This window comes from Serinus canaria, chromosome 1, assembly GCF_022539315.1.
Source record: "Serinus canaria isolate serCan28SL12 chromosome 1, serCan2020, whole genome shotgun sequence".
Taxonomy (NCBI): domain Eukaryota; kingdom Metazoa; phylum Chordata; class Aves; order Passeriformes; family Fringillidae; genus Serinus; species Serinus canaria.
The window spans coordinates 12908477-12931829 of NC_066313.1; the positions used below are offsets into that span (position 1 = coordinate 12908477).

The 23353-nt window shown below is 34.8% G+C and overlaps 1 protein-coding gene across 3 annotated transcripts in view; it reads left to right on the forward strand.

Annotated features, from left to right (window-relative positions):
• Window positions 1-23353, forward strand: part of NCAM2 (neural cell adhesion molecule 2) — a 267992-nt gene that overhangs the window by 119670 nt on the left and 124969 nt on the right. For all 3 annotated transcript variants that reach the window (XM_050978893.1, XM_050978895.1, XM_050978903.1), the window contains exons 2-4: window positions 17662-17736; window positions 18688-18894; window positions 21191-21334. In XM_050978893.1, the coding sequence (XP_050834850.1) occupies window positions 17662-17736; window positions 18688-18894; window positions 21191-21334 (426 nt within the window). The remainder of the gene's footprint in view (window positions 1-17661; window positions 17737-18687; window positions 18895-21190; window positions 21335-23353) is intronic.

Sequence of the window (23353 nt, forward strand, 5' to 3'; positions counted from 1 at the left end):
ATATATAAATATACATATAAATATAAATATACATATAAATATAAACACATTGCTATAGCTATTATTTTGAGAGGTTTCTTTGCCACCATTATGTCTTTATATTTAAAATGTCTGAAAAAACTGCTTAAATATAATTGAGTTGCATGAAGTTGCACACCTAGAAAGTAAGGCTCATTCAACTTTTTTTTTTTTTTTTTTTTTTTTTTTTTTTTTTGTTGTTGTTTTTCTTAGGTATAAAATTCCATGGCCAATTTCAGTCAGACTGACATTAACCAGACATTAGGCTCCTAAAATAGCCTGGGCTGGAAAGGACCTAACAGTTACATCTCATTCCAATATTTTTCACTAGACCAGACTGATCAGAGCCCCATCCAAAATGGCCTTGAACACTTCCAGGTCATACAAAAAAATCAGAGAGAGATAGTTGGATTTCTTGGAAATATGCAGCAGGACAGTCACCATTCTAAAAAAAAAAAAGGGGGTTTAGTTAAGGGATGTGAGAAAAGCATAGGGATAGCATGTTAGAGGCCTATGTTCTGGGGAAGTGGTGTGTAATATCTGTGAAAAATGAGCTATTGCCTTATGATTTGTCACTAACCCAGCTTTTGATTTTGATTTATTTTTCCCATCAATTAGTCCTTCACATTCATAATTTTGGATGGTATAGAAAGTCCTTTCAAAATCTCATATCTAGTTTTATCCCAGATTTCCTTAGAGGGCTATTTATTCTAGATTAAAAAATAATTCAGTAGAGTCATAGGAAGAAGAAATGGAACTGACTGTGATGGAATATATAAGTTAGATTAAGTTCTGTTATGGCTTGAATCAAAGACAAATTTCTGTTCCTGTGGAAGCAACTTGTAATGTATAACCTGAAAAAGTTTTGTTATTGAATTAATTCAGCATTATCTATCACCACCACTGAAATCACTGGTCCTGCTTTGTGCTGCCCATTGTACAGAAATAAGGGAGGGTACAATGTTTTAGGAAAGAGAAGGGACAATACTACTGAGAGGTGTAGTTAGAGATATTTGCATGAGTCATTGCAGATAAAGCAATTATATTTATATTATTATTTATATTACAGAGCCATATGTAGTCTACAAGATGTTAGCCACATATATATAAATTTAAAGGTTCTATATCTGTAGTCATCATCACAGGATTTTTTCAAAATTTTTTTTTGGTTTCTAATAAGATGTGTCTCTTAGAAACAAAACAGCTGTGAATCGTTGGTGGTTTTGCAATTTAAAGAATAGAACTTCATAGGTAACACATTTCCCAGTGGGTTTTCTATTTAAAATATTGTAACTTACTGTGTTTTCTAGTAACATGGAAAAATTCTGAGAAACTAACAAGATTGGGTAGTCTGAGTCTGAACACATGAGGTTTATCCTTGGGGAACTATAATTCAAAAAAGTCTAGTGCTGAAGATTTAGGGTGTTTATTTTTTTTCTTAATGTTACATCACAATATGTAAGAAATTAAATGAATATTTATTCATAATTCTATTCAGTGATCAGCACAGCATTATTTAATACAGCTCAAGTTTGGAGACTTTTAGTGGGTAGCAATACCATTCTTATTTCTTTTCTAATAATTCTGTAATTGGTTGCAGGGAAATCTGATTCTTTATAGCAAATACAGATTTTGTTTATTCCTTGTCTACTACAAAGTGACATAAAGTAGGGAAAGAAATCACAGTTAGCCATGTGATATTATCTTTAAAAGTGTAGTTCTCAAGCATACCTGGGAATTTTACCTTCTGAAGTTCTGCCTAATGGTTTGTCAGTTGGAAGGCCCTAATGAATTATAATAATTTCACTGATCCTTGTGCTGCAGATAGAGAAGAGACTGATTGTAGAATTCTATAAAATCAGGAGATAACAGAGGAAGGGAATAAGAAATCAGTATATACATGGTGACAATCAGAATAGGAGAATGAAAAAATACACAGTGGAAGAATCTGGCACCATCCAAAGAACCCACCTTCCTCTCTGGACAAGTAAAATTAAATAATGGTATTACTGTCAGAAGCTGTTGATGAAGCCAGAAATCTTACAGACTTAGATGATATTGAAGATGCTACAGCAATGTCCTGGGCTCCAAAACAATGTGGCAAACATTTTAAGGGAGGGGATTCTGCCCCTCTCCCCCTCTGCTGAGACCCCACCTGCAGGGCTGCATCCAGCTCTGGGCTCCCAGCACAGCAAGGACAGGGACCTGCTGGAGCCAGGCCAGAGGAGGCACCAAGGTGATCAGAGGGATGGAGCAGCTCTGCTGGGAGGAAAGGCTGAGAGAACTGGGATTGTTCAGGTTGGAGAAGTCAAGTCTTTGGGGTGACCTAATTTCAGCCAGGGGCTGAAGGGAGCCCACAGGAAAGATGGAGCGAGACTCTTTACAAAGGCCTGGAGGGACAGGATAAGGAGGAATGGCTTCAAACTATCAGAGAGGAGGTTTAGATCAGATATTAGGAAGAAATTCCCCCCTATGAGGGTGGTGAGGCATGGAGCAGTTTGCCCAAAACACTGTGGATGCCCCATCCCTGGAAGTGTCCAAGGCCAGGTCAGATGGGGCTCTGAGCAACCTGGACTGATGGAAAGTATCTCTTCCCAAGGCTCAGAGTTGGACAGAGAAGATCTTTGAGGTCCCTTCCAACACAGGCCATGCTATGATTCTATGATGTTATAGGGGATTTTAGAACTGAATGCTTCAAACAGATCTTTGGATGCCCAAGTGCCAGCACTTGGAGAGCAAGAAGAAAAAAATCAACAAAGTGCAATTTCCTTACTTTTTTTCTTTTTATTTTTTTTTTTCCACTGCTGCAATACTGGCTAGTCAGACTTCTGACCTGTTATATTGGTCAGAAATTACCCTGAAATTTAGAATTTACTTGGGGCTTACATGCAGAAAGTACTAATAATCTCTAAGCCAGCTGTAACTTGACTCATAAAAGATTTAATTGGGGATTATGGCAGCCTTAATAAATATGTATATAGTGTCATGAAAGGATTGATTTTTAAAAACTTAGGATTGTCTGGTACATTAGATTGTTTATACATTTGTCTGACTAATTTCATAATAATTGCAACCCTGTTGGTTCTCAATTAGAAGGTTTTTCAAAGGAATCCTTTGAGAGAAAATTAGTTTCCTAAATCAAGATAATTAAAGATGGGAACTTGCTAGTACCCATACAATAGCATTTAAAGATCAAAGAGCTTAAGGGTTAAAAAAAAGAGCTTGAAAAGCCAGTCTGATTTCCTATGATCTCTGACAGTGTCACTTATTTATAAGCATTTCCTTGAACTTTTAATTTTTTGAAACAGAAAGAATATTTATGCCAGAGACTTCATAAGTTTTTATAATCCAGACAGGTCTCATGAGGCTGCTCTGACTTTTTTGCACAAGTGAAAGAGAATACTTCCACTGTATTAACAGCAATATTTTTAGTTTTTTGTAATATCTCAGTAGGCAGTTGCTCCTTTTACATAGACTAACTAGATTTTTAAGTGTTTTTTTGTGATCTGTAATATTTCCACTACCTAGTGATAATATTGTCAAGTCTTTGCCTATTTTTAATATTTAAGTTTTGAAGTTTCATCTCATTTCCACAAAAGCCACATAAAATTTTGCAAACATTTATCTCTTTCCAAGTATATATCTTTCTTCAGTGAAGATATTTGGAACAAAAGCTAAAAGGCTTTCCACTGGGCTGCTCTGTTTAGCCAAAACTAAACTGAAAATGTAGTTGCTGAGAAGCTTGAAATTGTCTTGATTCTACATCCTCTTCATCCTCAAGGCCTGTCATGGCCACGGTTTATGTAATTTTTAGCACAGCTTCTGGATCTTTTGATGAAAGGTATTTGGAACATTGAAAACTATATTTTAATAATTATAATTAACATCCACACAAGTGGGGCCAAGTCATCCATTTTTTGAAACACAGAGATGATTGTCTTTTTTCTGAAAGGCAGTTGTCTGTGTGCAGTTCAATACCTAAACTGGTATGAGTGTTCCCACACAATATAAATGATGCTGTTAAAATTAGAGCCCAGGAGGAATCCCACAATCATAGGACCAGAATCAGGATGAGAGTTCCAGAACATACATCCAGGCCAGGTTGGATGGGGCTTTGAGCAGCCTGGTCTAGTGGAAGGTGTCCCTGCCCATGGCATGGTGATCTTTATGGCACCTTCCTGCACAGGCCATTCTGTGATTCTGTGTTATCTTAGCAGCTCTTTCACCATTTAGCAGTTCCCAGTTTTTCTCATGGTGTCTTAGCTGCATGCATCAAAGGCACATCAGCAGAAATCTTGCTTAAGATATAATGAAGAATTCTGCCAAATTTTATTTAGTTTTAACAATTAAATAAACTTTATGTTGAGTACTTCCTGTGAAATTCCTATTGGAAGTTAAACAGTGGCAAAATGTTGCAACCCATTTCTTTTATGTTTTGTGGTGTCAGTTTCCCGGGTAGCTGTTCTGTTTTCCTAAATAAAGTATTATCCTTGTTAATTGCTAATTTTAAAGACAGCAGTAGTGCTTCAGTAGCTAAAAAAGTTGATGAAGCAATTTCTTAGGCATCTAAATTGCTTCCCAAAGTCAAGTAAGATCTGTCTTCTAGCAGTACTACTGAATTTTTAAAACTTCTCTCTATCCTGTATTTTAAACATACTGAATCTCTAAATAAACATTCAAATGTGATCTGGTACAAAAAAGTATAATTGTTTCATACCCAAACACACACAGTTATCTTGAATATAATTTTTAGACATCTAGAATCTCACTTTCAAGAAGATCATGAGGAATAATGAATAAAGTAGCTTTCAACTAGCTGCCAAATAATTTCATTTTTAGCCTTTGAATATTAGAGAAATGGATACTTAACAGTAGAACTTGTATTTTCCAACATTAAGTTTCAGTGCCAGATCATACTCTTAAGTTTTCTGGGTTTTTTTTGATTCCATAGATTTTGAAAGACCAGAGCAAATATGGAAGAAAAACCTCACATAAAATAAAACTTTTTTTTGCTGTAATGAAGTACTTGATGTGTAAGAAATGTTTGTGACATTTATCCACAGATCAAAAGCTTTATCATGTGGTTTGCACTCAAACTGCTTAGTTTTATGACAACAGGGAAACATCATAATTAGAAATTCAATCTTCTTCTTTGCATTTTAAGTATTTATTATGTAATTTCCAAGGAGGTTTCTCATAAATGTTAAAATACTTATTTGCATCAGCTAAAGATGTGGCCTCTTGTTCACAATAGTTTTATAGAAAAAGTATCCTTTAAATGCTGTCCTTATTCTTCTTGGCCAGGACTAAGCTGCCTGAGGTCAGTCAGTGAGGGTACTCTGACTAGAGCTCCATCTATTGTTTTTATTACATGATATTAGAACTGAAAACTTGGTTCCTTTTGGTGACCTATCTTATACAGACACTACCTCTATTTATGGTACTTTACAAACATTAAATAAAAACACCTTCTTTTATTTTTTTTAACTATAAAATGCCTGTAGACAACAGTTTTATCTTAACATCAGCTTTTTTGTATATTTGGATGTGATAGACTATTCCTATTATGTCAGAAATAATTCAGATTTTATTACCTTGTTAAATCAGTTTGTTTCTTTTTTCTGTTTTTCATGAGAGCTTTTCTCTGAGCTATTGTTTTTTCACATTTTTAACTGGATCATTTGTACCCATTCCTTACTGTGACAAGTAGTTTAATTTATTTTCCTGTCCCCTAATGTTCATGATGTTTTCTCATAGAACCAAAAGATTTCAGGATCTTGATTTGAGAGCATCTTTGGGGCCATCTCTTCCAACCTTCTCTTTACAGTAAGAGTGTCACAACCATTCCTCTGGGTCATGGCCTTGAGTTCCCCAGTGACATTCATATGGAGAAGAGTTTGGCACTGACATATTTTTAACTCTGCCTAAATAAGTTGAAGGCAGTTAATAGCTTGGTACTTTGCCTTCTATTTCCCAGAATAAACAAGCCAGTTTCTGACATAACTTTTTCATGAGACATTTTCTCTAAAATCCTGACCATTTGCTGGAGTCTTCCAGATTCTACCTCTTGAACTAGGGGCCCAAAATTTGACACAAAGCTGCGGTTATGCCCTCCTCAGTACTGGCTGGAAAGTTGGTACTCAAAGTACCTGCCCAGATTCCATCACAAATAATTATTTTGCTGTTAAACATATTTAAAATAAATTATAAAGTTATCTTTTATGTAATTTATTTTTTTTCTAAATTACTTCTTTTTATGCCATAAATTTACAACTACATGAAATTGTGTTGTAGCTAATGATCAAATACTTTCAGCAAGTTCTAAATCAATTGACATAATGAGGGGAAAGCCTTTAAGTCTTTAGAATTTTATCTCTAATCATTTCAGCTTCTAATCTAAGGTTCTAAATGAACTCAGATGTGAAAGAGATTTTTTTTTTTTTTTTGTTTGAGCAAAGTATCTAATCTAAGTTTGGAGGTAATTCTTGCTATGAGCTGAAGGCTGGGTACTGTAACGTTTAGAGGTCACCTCCATCCTAAATAATTCTATGATTTTATGTCAGTTATTCAGAGATATAAAGAAAATGTCAGACTTCATAGTTCAATTAACCCATCCCAAATTTAGCTTGGGAGTTGATTTAAATGACCAGCTTTGTGCTGAATAATAATAGTTACCTGTAAGCTAATTGAATCATTTATTTGAATAGATTATCCTTTCTTTTATATAATTTAATATAACTATCTTTTTAATGTATTGCTCTAAATACTAAGGCTGCTGGAAAACTTCTTGAAACATTAAACATGCTTCATGCAATGCCAACCTGTTTGCTTAAAGTGCATTGGGAGCATCACTAGCTATTGAAGTTGTGTGCATAAAAGTCTGTCATCTTTGCAGTGGACTCTGATGTTTGCCCCTGTAAACACAAGCACATTCTGCACCCACCAGCTCTGTTATCCTCAGCACTCACACTTCTGTAATAATGATGCCTAAGCCTTTTTAATCAGACATTTGTTCAACCAAATTTCATATTTCTTCAGGTTTCACCATTCAGATCAATACTTTGTGCTGAAGGAATGTTTTTCTAGAATATTTTCATTTTTATTGAATGTTGAATATCTTTCTGTCCTTGGGCATTTTTAGCATTTTTATGTAATTTATGACTTCCTAAAATTTGTTTAAATGGGTTTTCAGCAGGGAATATAGCAGGAACAAACACATCACTGACTTAATATTATTCTATTTTAAACTATGAAAGATTAAAAATTCATGCAACAATAACTTTCTGTTTGAGTTGTTTAGAAATATGGTAATATTTTAAAAAGGTTTTGATGAAAGATAAAATATATATGTATACAATTAATTATATTTCAAGATGTCTTTGAATAAGATTGCCAAAGTTATGCACTCTGTGTTTTTAATTGCTTTATTTGTAAGTTCCAGAAGAAGAAAGTAAAGAAAAATAAAGGCAGAGGAGGACATTTATCAAAATGTGTAATTCTATGCTTTACCCCTCTCTTCTAAACAAAATTTTTATAAAGACATAGCTGATGTGTATAATATTTCTGGTTTAAGGATCACCCCAAGTTGATAATATTTTTGAGTTTAGATTAGTAATAATGGAAAACTTGAGTGCTGGACTGTGGATCCTTGCATTTCAAAATGCAGGTTCAAGTTTTTCAAGGATGTGATGGAAGGAAGAGGAAATAAAAAACATGGCTCAAAGTAAACTTCACTGGGTGAAAAGATGAGTCTATAAAATCATATTCCAGCCAATTTGGAATGTCTCAAGAACTACCTACCTTTTAAAAGGACCATGTAGACAAAGTGATTATTTCCAAAAGAAATTCTGCATGTTCTTAAATCTGAATTTAGACACTGCTTAGATGTAAATGTCTGGCAGCAGGAAGTCCTTGTAGCTGTGTTTGTATCCCCTGATGATGTCTGTCCTCAACAGCCACTAGTTCATTTTCTGAGATGTCAAACTTCCATCCCTGGGTTACATTTTCACAGTCTCTGTGAACTCCTATGAATAAAAATGTGAGGTTATGTGTGGTTGAAATTGATATTCTGATTTCATTATGCAATTCCAAGAAATGTAGTGAACTGTTATATTTACCCTAAAGACAACTCCTGACAGAGACTGCAACCTTTGAGGCATATTTTTACTGCAAAAGTCCTTTCTCAGAAACAAGTAATTTTTGCACGTGTCATCGTTTTTACAGGAAAAAAGACAAACCAAGGTAGACCAATACAGTTGTTTGTTTCTCAGTTCTTTCAGAGTTAAAATCCTCTATTTTTAGCTACAGAGACATTGATTAGTCAATGTGTTTTATTCAAAATTCCAGGACCTAAATACCTCTCTTTCTGCTGCTGACTTTAGCTTACATACTGTTTTGCTTTAAGTTGTTACCTATATGTACATTTCATAGAGAGCACTGCATTTTTAACAACAGTTGTCATGCACTTGCAATGGCTGCTGTACCTGGAAAACTTCTTGGTTTTTTTCCATCTCATCTAATAACTTCTGAACTCTAAGGCTAATTGTAACATTTTTCTAGTGAGAACTGAGGAAAAAGCAGTCATTGCACCTTTTGTTGCAGAGATCTCTTGTTTATAAATCAATTGGGATATGTTGATTCCATAATTATATGGCATGATTTCTTGCCCTGTCTTTATTACAGTACTATTTTTAAGCAACTCCATTTTCTTTTTTTCCCAGAGAAATCCCTTAATATATACATCACATTAGAAACAAATATCACACCTCTCCCCTGTAGAATGTGCTTGAAGCAGACATTTTTGTGAGAATTATGTATTGCTTAAGAATGGCTCTTTACTCCTTCTAAGACACATTTATGTTGTATTACTTCTATTAGTCATTGTTGCATTAGTTATTTTGGGAGGGCAATGTGTTCGGCATTCAACAGAAACTTTGCAGACAGCTTTTGCCCTGAAGTTAGAGAAGCAAGTTTTTTGGATTTAGGTTATAAATGCCAATGCATTAGATGAATGCTGGCTCAATCCAATACCCCTCTGCAATTTGAAGGACCACTTGGGCTTTTAGTTGATTTTGAAGGAGGGATTTTAGGAGTGATTTTGCTTGTTGGTTTTTGTTTTGGTTTGGTTTTTTTTCTTTTCTCAGTATCATGTTTTCTGCTGCTGGTCCCCGGGCAGCCCATATGTACCTTTCAGTGAGGGTCTCCCTGTTCAATTATGGTCTTGGCACATTATCAAACTTGTGCTGAATACCCAGCCACAATGAAGAAATGCTGTTTTAAAAAGTTTCTTCCTCAGAACAACCAAAATGGAATATAATGGGGAAATATAAGGCACTTTTTTGGCATGAGTGCTTCTTTTCAGTAACATTTCTAAGGTTTGTGGCTTTACCTTCAGGTTTGAAAGTTTTGACAAATGTGACCCTTAGGTAATTTTTTTTTCTCTGCACTGTGTCTGATTTACTGTTCTCTAATGAAAGGCTGCCCAGTGGAGCAAGGAGAAACAAGTTAGATGTTCATGTTCTAAAGATCACATAGACCAGCAGAGGCAGGAAGGCAGGAAAAAACTCCTGGTCCAAATCCCTTCTCAGAGCAAGGTCAGCAACAGATTGCTCAGGCTGTGCCCAGTTGGGTTTTTGGTATCTCCAAGGTTGGAGAACCAACAGCCTCTCTAGGATACTGGTTCCTGTGTTTACCACCAAGTAAAAAAGTGGTTTCTTATGTTTAAAAAAAGATTCCTGTATTTTTGTTAGTGTGCGTTGCCACTTGTCTTTTGGAAATTATATTAAATCCAATTTAAACTAGATTTAAAAAGAAAACAAAATAAAACAAAAACAAGCAAAAAACAAAACAAAACAAAACAAAACAAAACAAAAACACCCACCCAAAGCAAAACACCATTGATGCATTTAGGTTGGAAAAGACCTGTAAGATCATTGAGTCCAACCACTTTAACTGAACACTGCCAAGCCCCAGCACTGACCCTTATCTCTGCAGCTCCACATCTTTCCAATACCTCCAGGGATGGTGACTCCACTGTTTCCCTGGGTAGTATTTTTCTGTGCTCAACAGCCTTTTCAGTGAAGAATTTTTTTTAATATCTAATCAAAACCTCCCATGGTGCAACTTGAGGCCAATTTGCCTTTTTTCCTACAGCCATTTGCTCAGGAAAAGAAATTTAATATAAAAAACAAAAAACCCTACCCACAATGCACATGCCCAACTTCCCACTTATTCTACATGTCTAGGTTACTATTACTAAAAAACTACTACTTTGAAGATTCATGTCCTTATTTTTCCTTATTTATTGAGGCACTTCTTGGTTTTGATAAGATTGACCTTGTGTGTAAGAGATATTATGAAATTAGGAATTCCCCAACTTAATAATTTTCACTTTGGGAAGCATGTTCCTTAAAATTCATTTGCCCATCCAATATTTTTTTCTTTCTGTTTATTGCTTAAAAAAAAAATCAGGTTGAGCAAATTTTTTTAAGGTGATGTTCATCTTTAATAAGTAGAATTCTATAGTACTTTGATCATCCTATTCTATACTATTTTTTATCCACATATATATCTATATGTGTTTGAGACCAATACATGATAAAGGCTCCCCAGTATGTTCCTTTGCAGTTAAAATATCCTAATATTCTGTTAATAAATGGATGTTAAACTTCACTGTTCTTCCCATGCATAATAAAAAGCTCTACTGAATTTAGCTAGAATAATTTAAATAGAATTAAAGATATGCATCATGTCATGCCTGACACTTTATAGCTAAACTCCTCCAATGTTTATTGTGCCTTTCACTTATACAGATTCTAAGTGATATATCATACTGATTTTTTTTTTCATTTCTCTATCTATTAATCTTGATTTTTTATAAGCTTCTAAGACATGACTAGGAATATTAAATACTCATAAATATTCTTTAGGTGTTCTTTAAAATATCTAAACATGTTTGGCTTGTAAACCTATATAAAAATTTACCCATTTTTACCCAATTACCCATCATTTTAGTTTTGAAGAACTGAGCTCCTGTTATCAACCCACCTGGAAATCTCAATAGCACCTACAATATTTATGTGTTTATTTCTAAACTGTAGTTTGCTTGGCTTTTGGGAGAACAGTAGTGAGTATCTTCTGCTTGAGATTAGTCTTTTGAATGGAATTGTAGCAAGCAGACTGGTTTATACTTCTTTACTTATCTCTGCTCAGATATTAATGGCTTATCCATTTAACTGTTTCTGCTGCAAGTGTCATCGAAAAGAATGTTTACCAGAGGATTTTTCTGATTATGATTCAGCATATGTTGCACAAAACTGGATTGTGTTGGTGCTCTTTCATTGTGCATTTCACCCCTACAACATCTGTTGTGGCCCAGAAGGCAGTTTGAACTTTGTGTGACTTCCAGCTCCTCTCATCAGGGAAAATGACGCTTCAACAGATGTAGGAAATGAATTCATGGTGACACAAAGACTGTTTTGTCTAACTAAAAATAAAACACTCTGTAATCTATAAGACAGAAATTGAAGAAGGAATCCATAAAAATTCAAATAAAACTTTTGAACTCTAAATCAGAACTGTATTTTCTACTGACAAATCCAAATTAATGCTAATGTGATGAGATGGAAAGTTCATTTAAACTGAACTACTTAATTAATTGTGAAACTTTCTGCCAGGCAATTATAAGTGTAACATCTCTGAGTACTGTCATACCATGGAGAAGTGATGCTTTATGATTTATTACTAGTCACCCACTAGAAGACTGAAAATAACCAAACTCTTGAGGGTTTAAATTTATGTTTGTAATCTTTGCAGGTACAGTTTGTCTTTCATATGATTTTACAAAACTTGCAGACAAGAATTCAAGGCCATTGAATGGAAGAAGGATATTATTTGGCCATTTTATATAACTTTATTCATAAGAAAAAAACTAGGACTACACTGTTTACAGGATATTAGGAAAGAATGAATAGAAAATTTAGTGTAGTTTATATTAAACTGTGAAAGATGGGGAAAAAAAAACCCAAAAAGTACATTTAAATGAGTAAATTTAAACATTAAATTAATTTCATTTGAATAGTCTGTTTGGATTAATTTTCACTGAAAGTTCTCACGCACATTAAAAAAAAAGATCATTCTTCAGCATTCTCTTTGTTCCCAAAGGATAGCAAATGCATTAGGTGGTTTTAAACACTACATGTCTCACAGACTTTACAAGCTCAACAACAACATCATCTCCTTTTCAGGACAGAATAATAGGATTTTTTCCCCAGAGATATTTCACTTGAATATAAGAGAGATGTCTCAGTATGCAGTAAAATTCTGGGTTTTTTCCTAAGATTTCATTGTGGGTTTGCTGTTTGATGATGATCATTTTAATAACAATGTCATGATCTGTAATGGTCATCTCTTGTGTAATATTTCAGAGCATGCCTTTCCCTCTTCAAAGGTCTAAAATGCTGGAGTTTTCTTTGTTTATGTGAAAAAAAACAATAGTACCATGGGTGACTTATGATATCTCCAAATATGGTTTCCATTGGGGCATTCCACCTCCCAAGTGCAAACAACTTTAAACGGACTTTAATTCAGCTGTATTTTATATTGTTTTTTAATTGAGTTCTTCAGGGAAGAGGTATACTGTTCCCAATTTTTGATTACTCATGGAAATGGCTTAGACCAGACTTTTGCTAATGGAAATGTAACTTCATGACTTGTTTAATGATTTTTTTGGATTCCTATTATTTACTTTGCTGAAGTAGTAGTTAAGAAAATTTAAACTATTCATATTTTTAAAAAGAACTCTAGCATTTGCCCTAAAATAAAATTTCCTTAAACTGTCTGATACTTGACAATTTCATTGTATAGTTACTAGTTTATGTTTCCTCATTTCAGCTTAGAGGTCCAAAAGGCTCTAAAATATAGTATTAATAAAAAAAACCCACAAAGCGTTTTTCAATGGTGTTTCAAAGTATATTTCAATTATAAATTATTAGAATTTTAAGGGAGAATCAATTTCTTCAAGGGTTGTGTAATTTTCATTCAAAACTCCTTCACTTTTATCTGGGCATCAGTGCATTTAAACATAATATTCTTGGAATTCTGCATAGTAAAGGGTAAAAAGATTAACTGGGTGAGTAGTTGCTGAATTTGATACCTGTTAAAAACATACTAGTTTCTTCATGCTCAAGGATAATGAAGCCTAGTTTTCTAAGCATGTATTAAATAGAAGTTAAATCATTTACTGAAAACAAAACCACATCACCCAAGTAAGGTTGCTTACTGATTGAAGTCGAAGAACACCAATAGCCAAGGGTGTAGTTTTTGTCAGAGAACCTGCACTAAACAGAGCTTGGACCTTCCCAAAGAAAACATCCTTTCAGCTAAATCTTGCACTCTCCTTGTTTTTCTTAGAAGCCAGTGCCAAAGCTATCCAAGTGTCTGTAGCTGTCACTGCTTCCCTTAGCTCCATGTTGATCCCAAGTTTTGCCTTGCTTTGTCTTCAGAGCTGCATCCTTTCCTTTTTACTGCCTTCCCATTTGAGAAGAGAATTTGCAGTCCAACAGGTTTAGAAAGACCCCTCTGCAGCTGAGTGATGCCTAATGCTTCAAAAGTAAATTCAAAAAGTTATTCATGTGTATTGATGTAGGATGAAACTGTTCAACTATGCTGTGTGTAATTTATATTGTGGAAACTAGAACAGAATATGATATGTTTTGTTGGTGTCTTTCCAATGCAGACAAAAGGAAGTTCTTTCAAGTTTTGTCAGTGCTTGGGTGGGAGTCTTTTTTTTTTTTTTTTTTTTAAGAAATGGTATTAGCAAGAAGATGTTGAGTGGGTTTATTAGCTGAAGCAGAGTTTCATTCAATTTTTTTTCAGCTTTTTTTTAAATATCGTCTCCTTTACCTTTCTAGTACCTTTTAAATCTTTCATATTTATATATTTAAATGTACATTTGTATAGTATACACTTTGAACACATTGTAATATATTGGTAAGGGACAGTAGAAACACACATGTGAGTGACTTATTGCTACAATTTTTGTTCTCTTTCAGTGGCAACATCTCACTTCTGCTGCATCTGCACAGACACCAATGGCAGATTTGTGATGTTAGTTCTGAAACCTGAAGGCTGCTGCTGCTAATGGCACTGAAATCAATTAGTCTACTAAATATTAGTCCTTATGAATGCAGTCATCTGTCTCTGTATTTAGCAGTACAAATGGACCTCTCATTACTGTCCTTACTTATCTTCCTTGGTGATTTTTAAAACCATTAAGGAATAATTCAGCAGAATCCTCTTAGTGTATTATAACTGATAATAATTCCTTTATAATGACTCTGATCAAAAGGGAAGGGATTGGTTGTATCACCTATTTCTGGTAGTGCTCTTTTATTTTGCTATGAAATAGGACATGTGCCAAAGACTGAGGGAAGCCCCAAACGAATTCACTTTTTCCCAGAACAGCTGTACTACAGTAGCATTACACTTCCCAGACTTCTGCTTGAATAGTTCTTTTACATCTTGCCTTTTTTCCTTTTTTTTTTTTTTTTTAATAGGTAGTTAAGTGTTATTCTTGGAAACATGGGAAGGGAAAGTACTTTTTTAGATCTATCAAGAAGGTACTATTTATTTCTGGGCTTAGTTTAACATAGGTAGCACCTCTACTAAATATTTACAATATCTCCACTGATCTGATAAAACTTCCCTGTGTATTCAAAGAGATTCACAACTGCCTGATGCAAAGGACTCAATTTCTTATTAATCCATTAGTTAGTGTACAGTAATAATTTGAGTTGTGACTGCATTTCTGCCACCTTCATCAGAGCTTGTACTATCTGTAGCTCTTGAGACAGATTTGGAAGTACTATGAAATTTTCTGAGTGTGTTGTCTCTTTGCAATATTTTGCTTTCAGTAAGTAACAAGTGAGTATTCTCCTAGCTTCATTTGCCTGACTACTAAAAAGCAGACATTTCTAGATTAATAACTTGAGCAATATTTTTACTTCCAGGTTGCATGAAGCAATATTTTTTTATTTACATCAAGCAGAGCTAGGAAAATAGTGAGGCTGGGAAAATGGGACAGATGGTTTTATATTTTTCTATTTTGTGAATATGAAAGTACCATATGTAGAAAAAAATATTTCCTTTTGGTTTCAGAGATGTAGCTAGCATATCCACAGTTTATGTAGTTACACTCATGCTAAGAAATTTAATTGGATTTGAGACCTCTGCCAAAGCTGTGTTGCAATCTCAAATATCTATTTAATTTATGAAGGAAAAATAGTCTCTTACTTTTGCACCTCTCATCATGCTACCTCTTACATTTTACCTGACATGTCTTACCTAATCTATTGCATTTATGTAGTTCAACATCAGTTATTTGAATTAGGAAATGCAATTATCCTTGAAGCAACCCTGCTGAAATATATATTTCATACATATTTCACTGCTAACATAGATATTTCTGGAGCAAATATAAAAGACTGCTCTTTAAAAGAATATGGTATCAGAAAAATGGTGACGTAGAATGTGACGTGGAATAAATATCCAAGCTCTTCCAGTTCCCCCATGGCTGTATTTATTAGTACCTTGGTTTCCACCAGCAATTTTAGGTCTTGAGGCTATAGTAAAGCTTTACCTGACAGGTAAATAAAGAAATGAGGCTTGGAGTAGCCTCCTGGATGATTGAGTACCCCTTGATTCTTATTACAACATAAGGTAAAACTTTGTGTTAAATTCATTTCCTTTCTTACACGTCAGTTTTGCTTCTGTTTTTGGTACCCTGGGTGTAAAGACCAGAGATGAGAACAAGCTGACTCTTCCTCTGTCAGGGCTCTGGATGTCCTAAGGGAGCCTTCACCATGCTCCTCACTGTGGCACTAGAAATTCCACTACTCCATAGTACTAGATTCAACATGTTTACAGTCCCCTTCAGCTTCTTTCTGGAGCAGGCAGTCCTGCCATCTTCCTGGTTGCCTTTATGGTCTGAGAATTTTTGATTTTAGCAGAGTGCACACAGATATTTACCTTTGCCTGACGCAGGATATGTTCTTTGTGGCTTTTTACTGTTTTTTTAAATTATTATTATTCTTAGCAATTTTCTTATGGCAGCAGGGTATAAAATATTAATATTCACTAAAAAAAATCAATTGTGATCTTCTTCTTAGGAAAAGCATTCACAATTCAGGAAATCTCATGAAAAATGTTATGTGCTATAAGGATATTTGATGTTTAATTTTTTGTTTGTGGGGAATTTTTGTGGAAAATAACCAGTTCTGTTAAGTTTAGGTTGGGAGACTGATACTGAAGCAATCTTCAGTTTTCTTTGCCTTTTTTGGTGTAGCTTTCGATATGACTGTTGGAACAAAATATTCATATCTTGTCTAATTCTTGCTTATTTAGGCTAATTATATAAAAGTTAAAAGCAAATCTATTTTATTGCACTTTTCTCTTAATTGCAATAGTTCTCATGTTAATATGTATGGATAGTACTTTGCTGACAGTTTTTCTGTGCTCAGCTTTTCTTGAATATTTCCTATCAGCAGAACTGAATAGCTGTGGCTTTTAGAAAGTTTTGAAGTTATATTCATGGGTAAAGTTTGTCACATGAAAAAAAAAAAACTTGAGACTTAAGGAAAACACCTTTCTCCCTGTTTCCCAGACTCCAGATACCACTCCCTCCTATTCCTGGCCTTCACTCCCCTTATCACCACCACCCATGCAGGTAACAGTCCATCCAGTGAGGTGATGGATAATGCAGGAGGCTGGGCTGAGGACATAGTGGTTCCTTTCTGTCATTCCTTCTTTTTTACCACTTTCTTCCATTGCTCCTTCTGCCTAACTGATTTCCTCTTTTCTATTGTGGGTTATCCACAGTCCTTTCAGGATGTTGTTTGCTCTCTCATGGGCTCTTGCATTGGCCAGAGTCCTGGAGTGTTGCCAATTGTGCCATGGAGCACCTCTTATCCCTTTGGCCTTCTTCTCTCTCTCTTTGGCATTCTGAGAGGTGCTACAAACCCCTTTAGCCCTCTCAGCTGTGTCCTGGAGTGGCTCCAGCATGACCCAGCTAGAACTGCCTGTATCTGTCACAGCACAACCCCTGAACTCCCTCCCCTGCAACCAGCTCCACTAACAAAACCTTGTTTTTATATCCAATACACTCAAATATGAGAATATTGTGAGAGGGAAAGCCAAAAGCCTTGATAGAGTAAAGGTAATTGCCACCCAGTGTTCTTCTCTTGTACACAAAATTTATAATTTTATCCTAGAAGATGGTGGAGTTAGTCAGGCATGATTTACCCTTGTTCTGTGTGTTACAAATCACCTTTTTCTCATTTAATTTCTAGTTTTATGCTCACATCACATATCGCATCATTTTCTATCACATTTTCCTTTTTTCCCCCTTCTTTAATTTTGTCCTCAAGTTCTGGACATAAGGCTGTCATCATCCTGTAACATCATTATTTAGATTGTTTTCTCTATCTCAATATGTACTTCAGTTCAAAACATAACAATGTTTAGTTGAAATTTCATACCTGTAGAACAGGTTCAATATGGAGAATGAAAACAATAAAAAACTTGACAATATAAGATTTAAACTGATAAATTCCCAAATTAATTTACAATTGACTTTTTATTTTTCAGCTTTACTTCAAGTAACAATTTCACTTAGCAAAGTTGAGCTCAGTGTGGGTGAATCCAAGTTCTTCACATGCACAGGTATGTATTAATTTTATTTGTAGGTATATAATTTGTGTTAAATTTTGATTTTTTTTAATGTATTTGTAACTGAAGTAGTTGTTTCACAATATTAAATTAACATATTGTTGTAAATTCACATTGACTTTTGAGAACTGTGACAAATACTAAGACTTCTCTGGCTTCACATTTCCAGTCTAGGATCTCTTCATTTTACACACTGAATCAGTTGGAATTCTCCATATCAGTACAGGTAGTTTATATCTGTTAGGATACTTTTGTAGTTAAAAAATTGTCACTTTTTTAAACTAAGGAATTAAATCCTCTCCAACCTAACAAGACAGGTGAGGAGATTTTTTTTCTGGTGAGGCACTAATCAGTCAGGAGGATAAGAATTTGCATTTGCAGCTGATTGATTTGGATCCTTGATGGTGCTGAGTTGAGATGTTCCATTGGCAGTGACACATGGCCTGACAACACTGGCAGTGCCATTACCTGATGACTTGACCTGTTGATCCAGTGACTGACAGCCTGTTTCTTTCCTATAAAGACTTTTTAGTTTTCTGTGGTTTTTTTCCCCCTCTTGAGATCCTTTAGCTGCTATTTACCCTGTCTCAAAGATTGTACATCTGCCTGCAGTTTTGTCCTGCTTGTCTTTCTTACAACTCGCATAATTTAGCAATTAGCTGACATTGCAGAATCACAGAATCGCTTCGGTGGAAAAGACATTTAAGACACTCAAGTCTAAGTTTTGACTGATCACCACCTTGTCAACTAGAGCATGGCACTGAGTGTCATATCCAGTGATTCCACCAGCTTCCTGGGTAGCCAGTGCTTGACAAGCATTTCCATGAAAAAATTCATCCTGAATTCAGTTTAAATTCCTGACACTGCACAGACTGTGCAGGCGTTGGCGTTGCACGATGTCCTTCTAAATGTCTAAATCTGCGTCGGTTTTGGTTTTGTTTGCAGCCATTGGTGAGCCTGAGAACATAGACTGGTACAACCCCCAAGGAGAGAAGATTGTTTCCAGTCAGAGGGTGGTGGTTCAGAAGGAAGGTGTCCGCTCACGCCTTACCATTTATAACGCAAACATAGAGGATGCTGGAATATACCGGTGCCAGGCAACAGATGCTAAAGGACAAACTCAAGAAGCTACTGTAGTTTTGGAGATTTATCGTAAGTAAAATGCCATCAATTAACAAATAAAAGAATCTGTTTTAAAAGACACTCTCATAGAGAAAGTAAAGCCTCTCAAAATATCTTCCCAAGCTCTGAACTTTATCTTCCAAATAATTGCGTGCCATGCAGTTTAGTTAGTAGATATTATGGCAAAGATTTGAATTAATTGGAGGGCCACTTATAAGTATTGCAGATTTCTTTTCTCCTGTATTTTAAAATGCCATCTTATGAGGGTTCACTCTCTGCCCCTCAAAGAAATTAGAAAATAGGAGGAAAAAAAATAATAGATCAGTATCATTTGTATTGCAAGTGTGTGTACAGTTTAAAAATTACAAAATATTTCAAATAAGTGCATAAATAAAAGTGCTGGAAGTGTAATATATGACATTTAAGAAATTGATTTTTTACTGAATTATTATTTTAATCTCTATCTATTGCTATTCTGAGCCTTATGAATGAGTTTTGACATAAGCATTTGAAACTCAGTGTGATAGGTAACCAAAATGGATTTCAATTGCAAGCAACGAGTTGAGGAGTATATTTGAAAAATAAATGCATTCTTTTGTAGTATGACATTCTCTGAGACTTTTGAGTAGCTTTTTCCTCAGTGTTGAATAACTACATTGTATCCCATTCTTTAGATCAATCAAAAATACCTAAAAGCTGTGCATTAAACAAGCACAGTGAAGATCTGAGGCAAGGTCTTTGTTGGTGGAAGATGGGGCATATGCCAGCAGCCCATCAGCTGAGTTTGCATCTAAATTCATTGGAGAACAGGTTTTTTAAATGTGAAGGAATTACAATGCGACAAAAAATACAAAGTAAAATGGTAAAGCACTGCTTCTGAGAGGTACAGATAACCCAGATAACAAAAGACATAGATTGAAAAAAGAAGATTAAAAATAATCTTCTGATAAAACAACCAATTAAAAGATGGTAGCAGTTAGAAGTGATTACATGGTTGCTTGAAACCTCACAAATCATAGGATTTAGATTTTTCAGGAATTCATTTCTACGCATAAAACTGTCTGTTACTCCATTAGCAGAATGCTGAGAAAAGTGGAAATCTTTAGAAGCATTTGCATGTGTTAATTTTAATAATTCTGAGGTCAGACAAACCTGCAAACCTACTCAAGTAATATTAAGGTTTGTGGGAACAGACATGTAAAATTTCCTTATTCACATTTGTGTTGTAAGAAAAAAAGCAGGATAGCTTGTTGGTAGTCTTAGAGCCTGGTTTTTAGGAGTCTCAGATGTCTGTGAGAGGATTTTTCTGACTTCATACAAAAGTGTATGAGAGGTGTAAAACCAAAAGTGTTTTCCCTCTGCTGTGGGAAGTGTGTAGATTATTTCAGCCTGCACTCATATCAGTACAAAAAACCAGAGATGAAACTGCATCTCTGGCATAAGGTCCCCACATTTACTCTGAAATGTAATTGGCCATCTTTGGCCTGAGAGAACATAGGTTGGTTTGTTTATTCTGTGTGAAAGAATTCTTCCAGATTTTTTTTTTCTTTTGTGTGTGTGTGTGTGTGTGTGTGTGTGTGTGCTAGTCAACTGCATTAGATCTTGTATGAGATCATGGATTAATAGTATCTTGGACTTCTAAAAATACTGGGTTTATTTGACACATGTAGAAAATCAAACATCAATTGGTTCTTTGAACTTGGAAAAATTAAAAGCCTCAGCAGACCTAAAACAAGCTTGTTAGTTCCTAAAAATAATGATACAATTTCTTATGACCTAATAGTCATAATAGACCTAATAGTTTCTCATTGGTCTCTTAATGTTGTATTTTACTCAGCTGCTGTTTTTCACAGTGAGGCAAAAATTCCTCTTTTCTCATGAGAATTTTCCAAATTTTAATGATTTTTATGGAAGAATTCATAGAATAAAAACATGAGGTTTTAATTCCATAACAGAATAATGAGGAATAAAACCCACAAGAGAGTAAATAAACTATCAACATGAATATATAAACCTCTAAGATGTTGAGTTTAAAAACTGTTCTCTGGAACATTAAAAACAATGAAAATATGTTTACAAAACCTGCAGAATGCATATAAATAAAATAAAAATTGCATAATTCAAAAGGATTGTAAAGTAATTTTTACAGGCAGAGTCCAGGATGATTTGAGTCTTTTGTGGGAAAATTATGTTATGGAAATAATTCTGTGCTATCACAACAAGTAGATTTAATAGTGGTGTTTATCTTGTTATGGAATATCATTTTAATGCTATGTTTAAACTCTTCCTGTGTTGTGTTTCCTTTTTTTTTGTTTTTCCTTTTCAGAAAAGCTCACTTTCCGGGACATAGTGTCTCCACAAGAGTTCAGGCAGGGAGAGGATGCAGAAGTTGTGTGCAGAGTCACGAGTTCACCTGCTCCCATTGTCAGCTGGTTGTATCGGAATGAGGAAGTCACAGCTATTGCTGACAGTTAGTATTTTGGTAACTCTTTAAGTTATACATTCCAATTCATATTAAAAACATTCTTTTAAAAAAGGTCTTTTGAAAGTCCTAGTGGACTTGGTGGTGGATTTTAGTGGGGGATTTTGATTAGCCTGAGAGCTTAAATGTAATTTTACCAGGTTCTGTGATGTGCAGAGATTTTGTGTACAATGGTTTCCCCCATGAGTCTTTTTTTTCCAATTGGGAATTTTGACTAGGTGTAACACGAGTGTCCAAATGCCCAAAAGATTGGTGGGAGCTCCCTCACAGGACCTCTTCCTAGTGTGCCTTGTCTGTAGGAGTTGAACAGGTTTAAAGCACCCAGAGATAAACCTCACTGCTGATCAAGCTGTGATACTGACCCTGCACAGCCCTGACTTTGGGATACTTGCCCAGTTGCTCAGAGAATTCCATGTGGAGATGCATTTTGCATTATTGTGAGAGTTTGCTTGTTACCCTCTGAGTTACAAGTAAATGGGATATAAGTAATCTGCTGAGGCTGGACTGATAAAGCTTGGCTTAAGATAAATCTCACCTTCCCCACATGCAAGTTCTAAGTCTCTAGAGAGCCAATTACCAAGGCAAACAGTATTTTTCTACTTACCCCCACAAAAACTTTGAATCATTTTTTTTCAGTGCTGTCTCAATAGTCATCATTGCCAAAACAGGACTTTTTTTACATTTTCTGGAAAAGAAACTAACATTGTTAAAATATCAACTTTTCTAACTTCCCATCAGTTTTTCTCTCTGCATGTAATGAAATTCAGAGAAGCAGCACATATTTAAAATTCTTATTCTCTCAAAATTTATTGCTTTTCTTTATTTAAAAATGAAAATGAAAAGTTTGTTGGGGGCTTTATGAAGTCAAATAATTAAATGTGGAACAGTTGTTAGGGAGAAAAGAAAAAGCTTGGTTGATATTTCTGGACTCAGTCTTAAGTTCCTCTCCATGGGAAAGAAAGTTTTGATTAAACTTCTTTCATATTTAGTACATTTTATTTCTTCTGTCATCTAGACATGGAGACTAAAAGGAAACAGCAATCTTCTACACTTAGAAAAAAATAGTTGCAATTTATTTATATAAAAATATATATAATTAAATATGGAAAATTTACAAAAAAAAAGAATGCTGGAAATAAAACAAGAATTATCAGTCTAAGAAAAAGTCATTTGAGGATGATAGAGCTTGAAAAAGTAGAACTGCCCCAAAGATCTCTCTCAAATTTTTTATTGCCATTTTGGTTTTCAACCAACGTGTCGGATTAGCAAAGCAGATGATGCAGCATTTCCTTTCTCCTTCAAAATCATGCACTATGAAAATGGAGTTTTAAAGATTTTAATGAAAAAACTTCTATTTGTTTAACCATTTTCTTTCACTATGTAAAAGGTCCAATGATAGAAACAAGTTTTAAGTTAAATAGTAGAATACTTCCCTTATGTTCTGATCTAGAGCAGCATCCAAATACAATCCCAGTCATGTTTGGGAGGTTGCACTTGTAAATCTGAAAGAATAAAACATAAGAATAGGACACTAGAAACTTTGTGGTTTTTGTTTATGGGGGTTTACATACAGGTGAAAACCATCATGCCCACTGTCTTACAGTTAAGAAATTTTTCCATGCCTAGTGAAATAAAAATGACTCTGTTTTATATTATAATTCCAGATTCAAAATCTACAGTGGGTGATCAAATTCTCTCTCATTCTAAAAGATGATTTAAGGCAGGCTTCTAATGAGCCAGATTAACTTTCTAGACCATATTGGGCAGGCTGTTGCAATGCAGTCCTGCTGCTTCCTCAGTGCAGCATAGTCTCTGATATTTCTTTTCCACTTCAAATCAGCAGTTTGTCCAGTTCTAATTGCAGTACTGGAGATGTGCTGCTACTGCCCTGCAGAGCCCATGTGGGCCATTAAAATACATTTGTATTAACTAATGTGCAAATGTGATTGCTTGCTTTAAGATGGTTTACATGCTGTGTTTATTTTGTGTTTAGAAGATATTACAAAA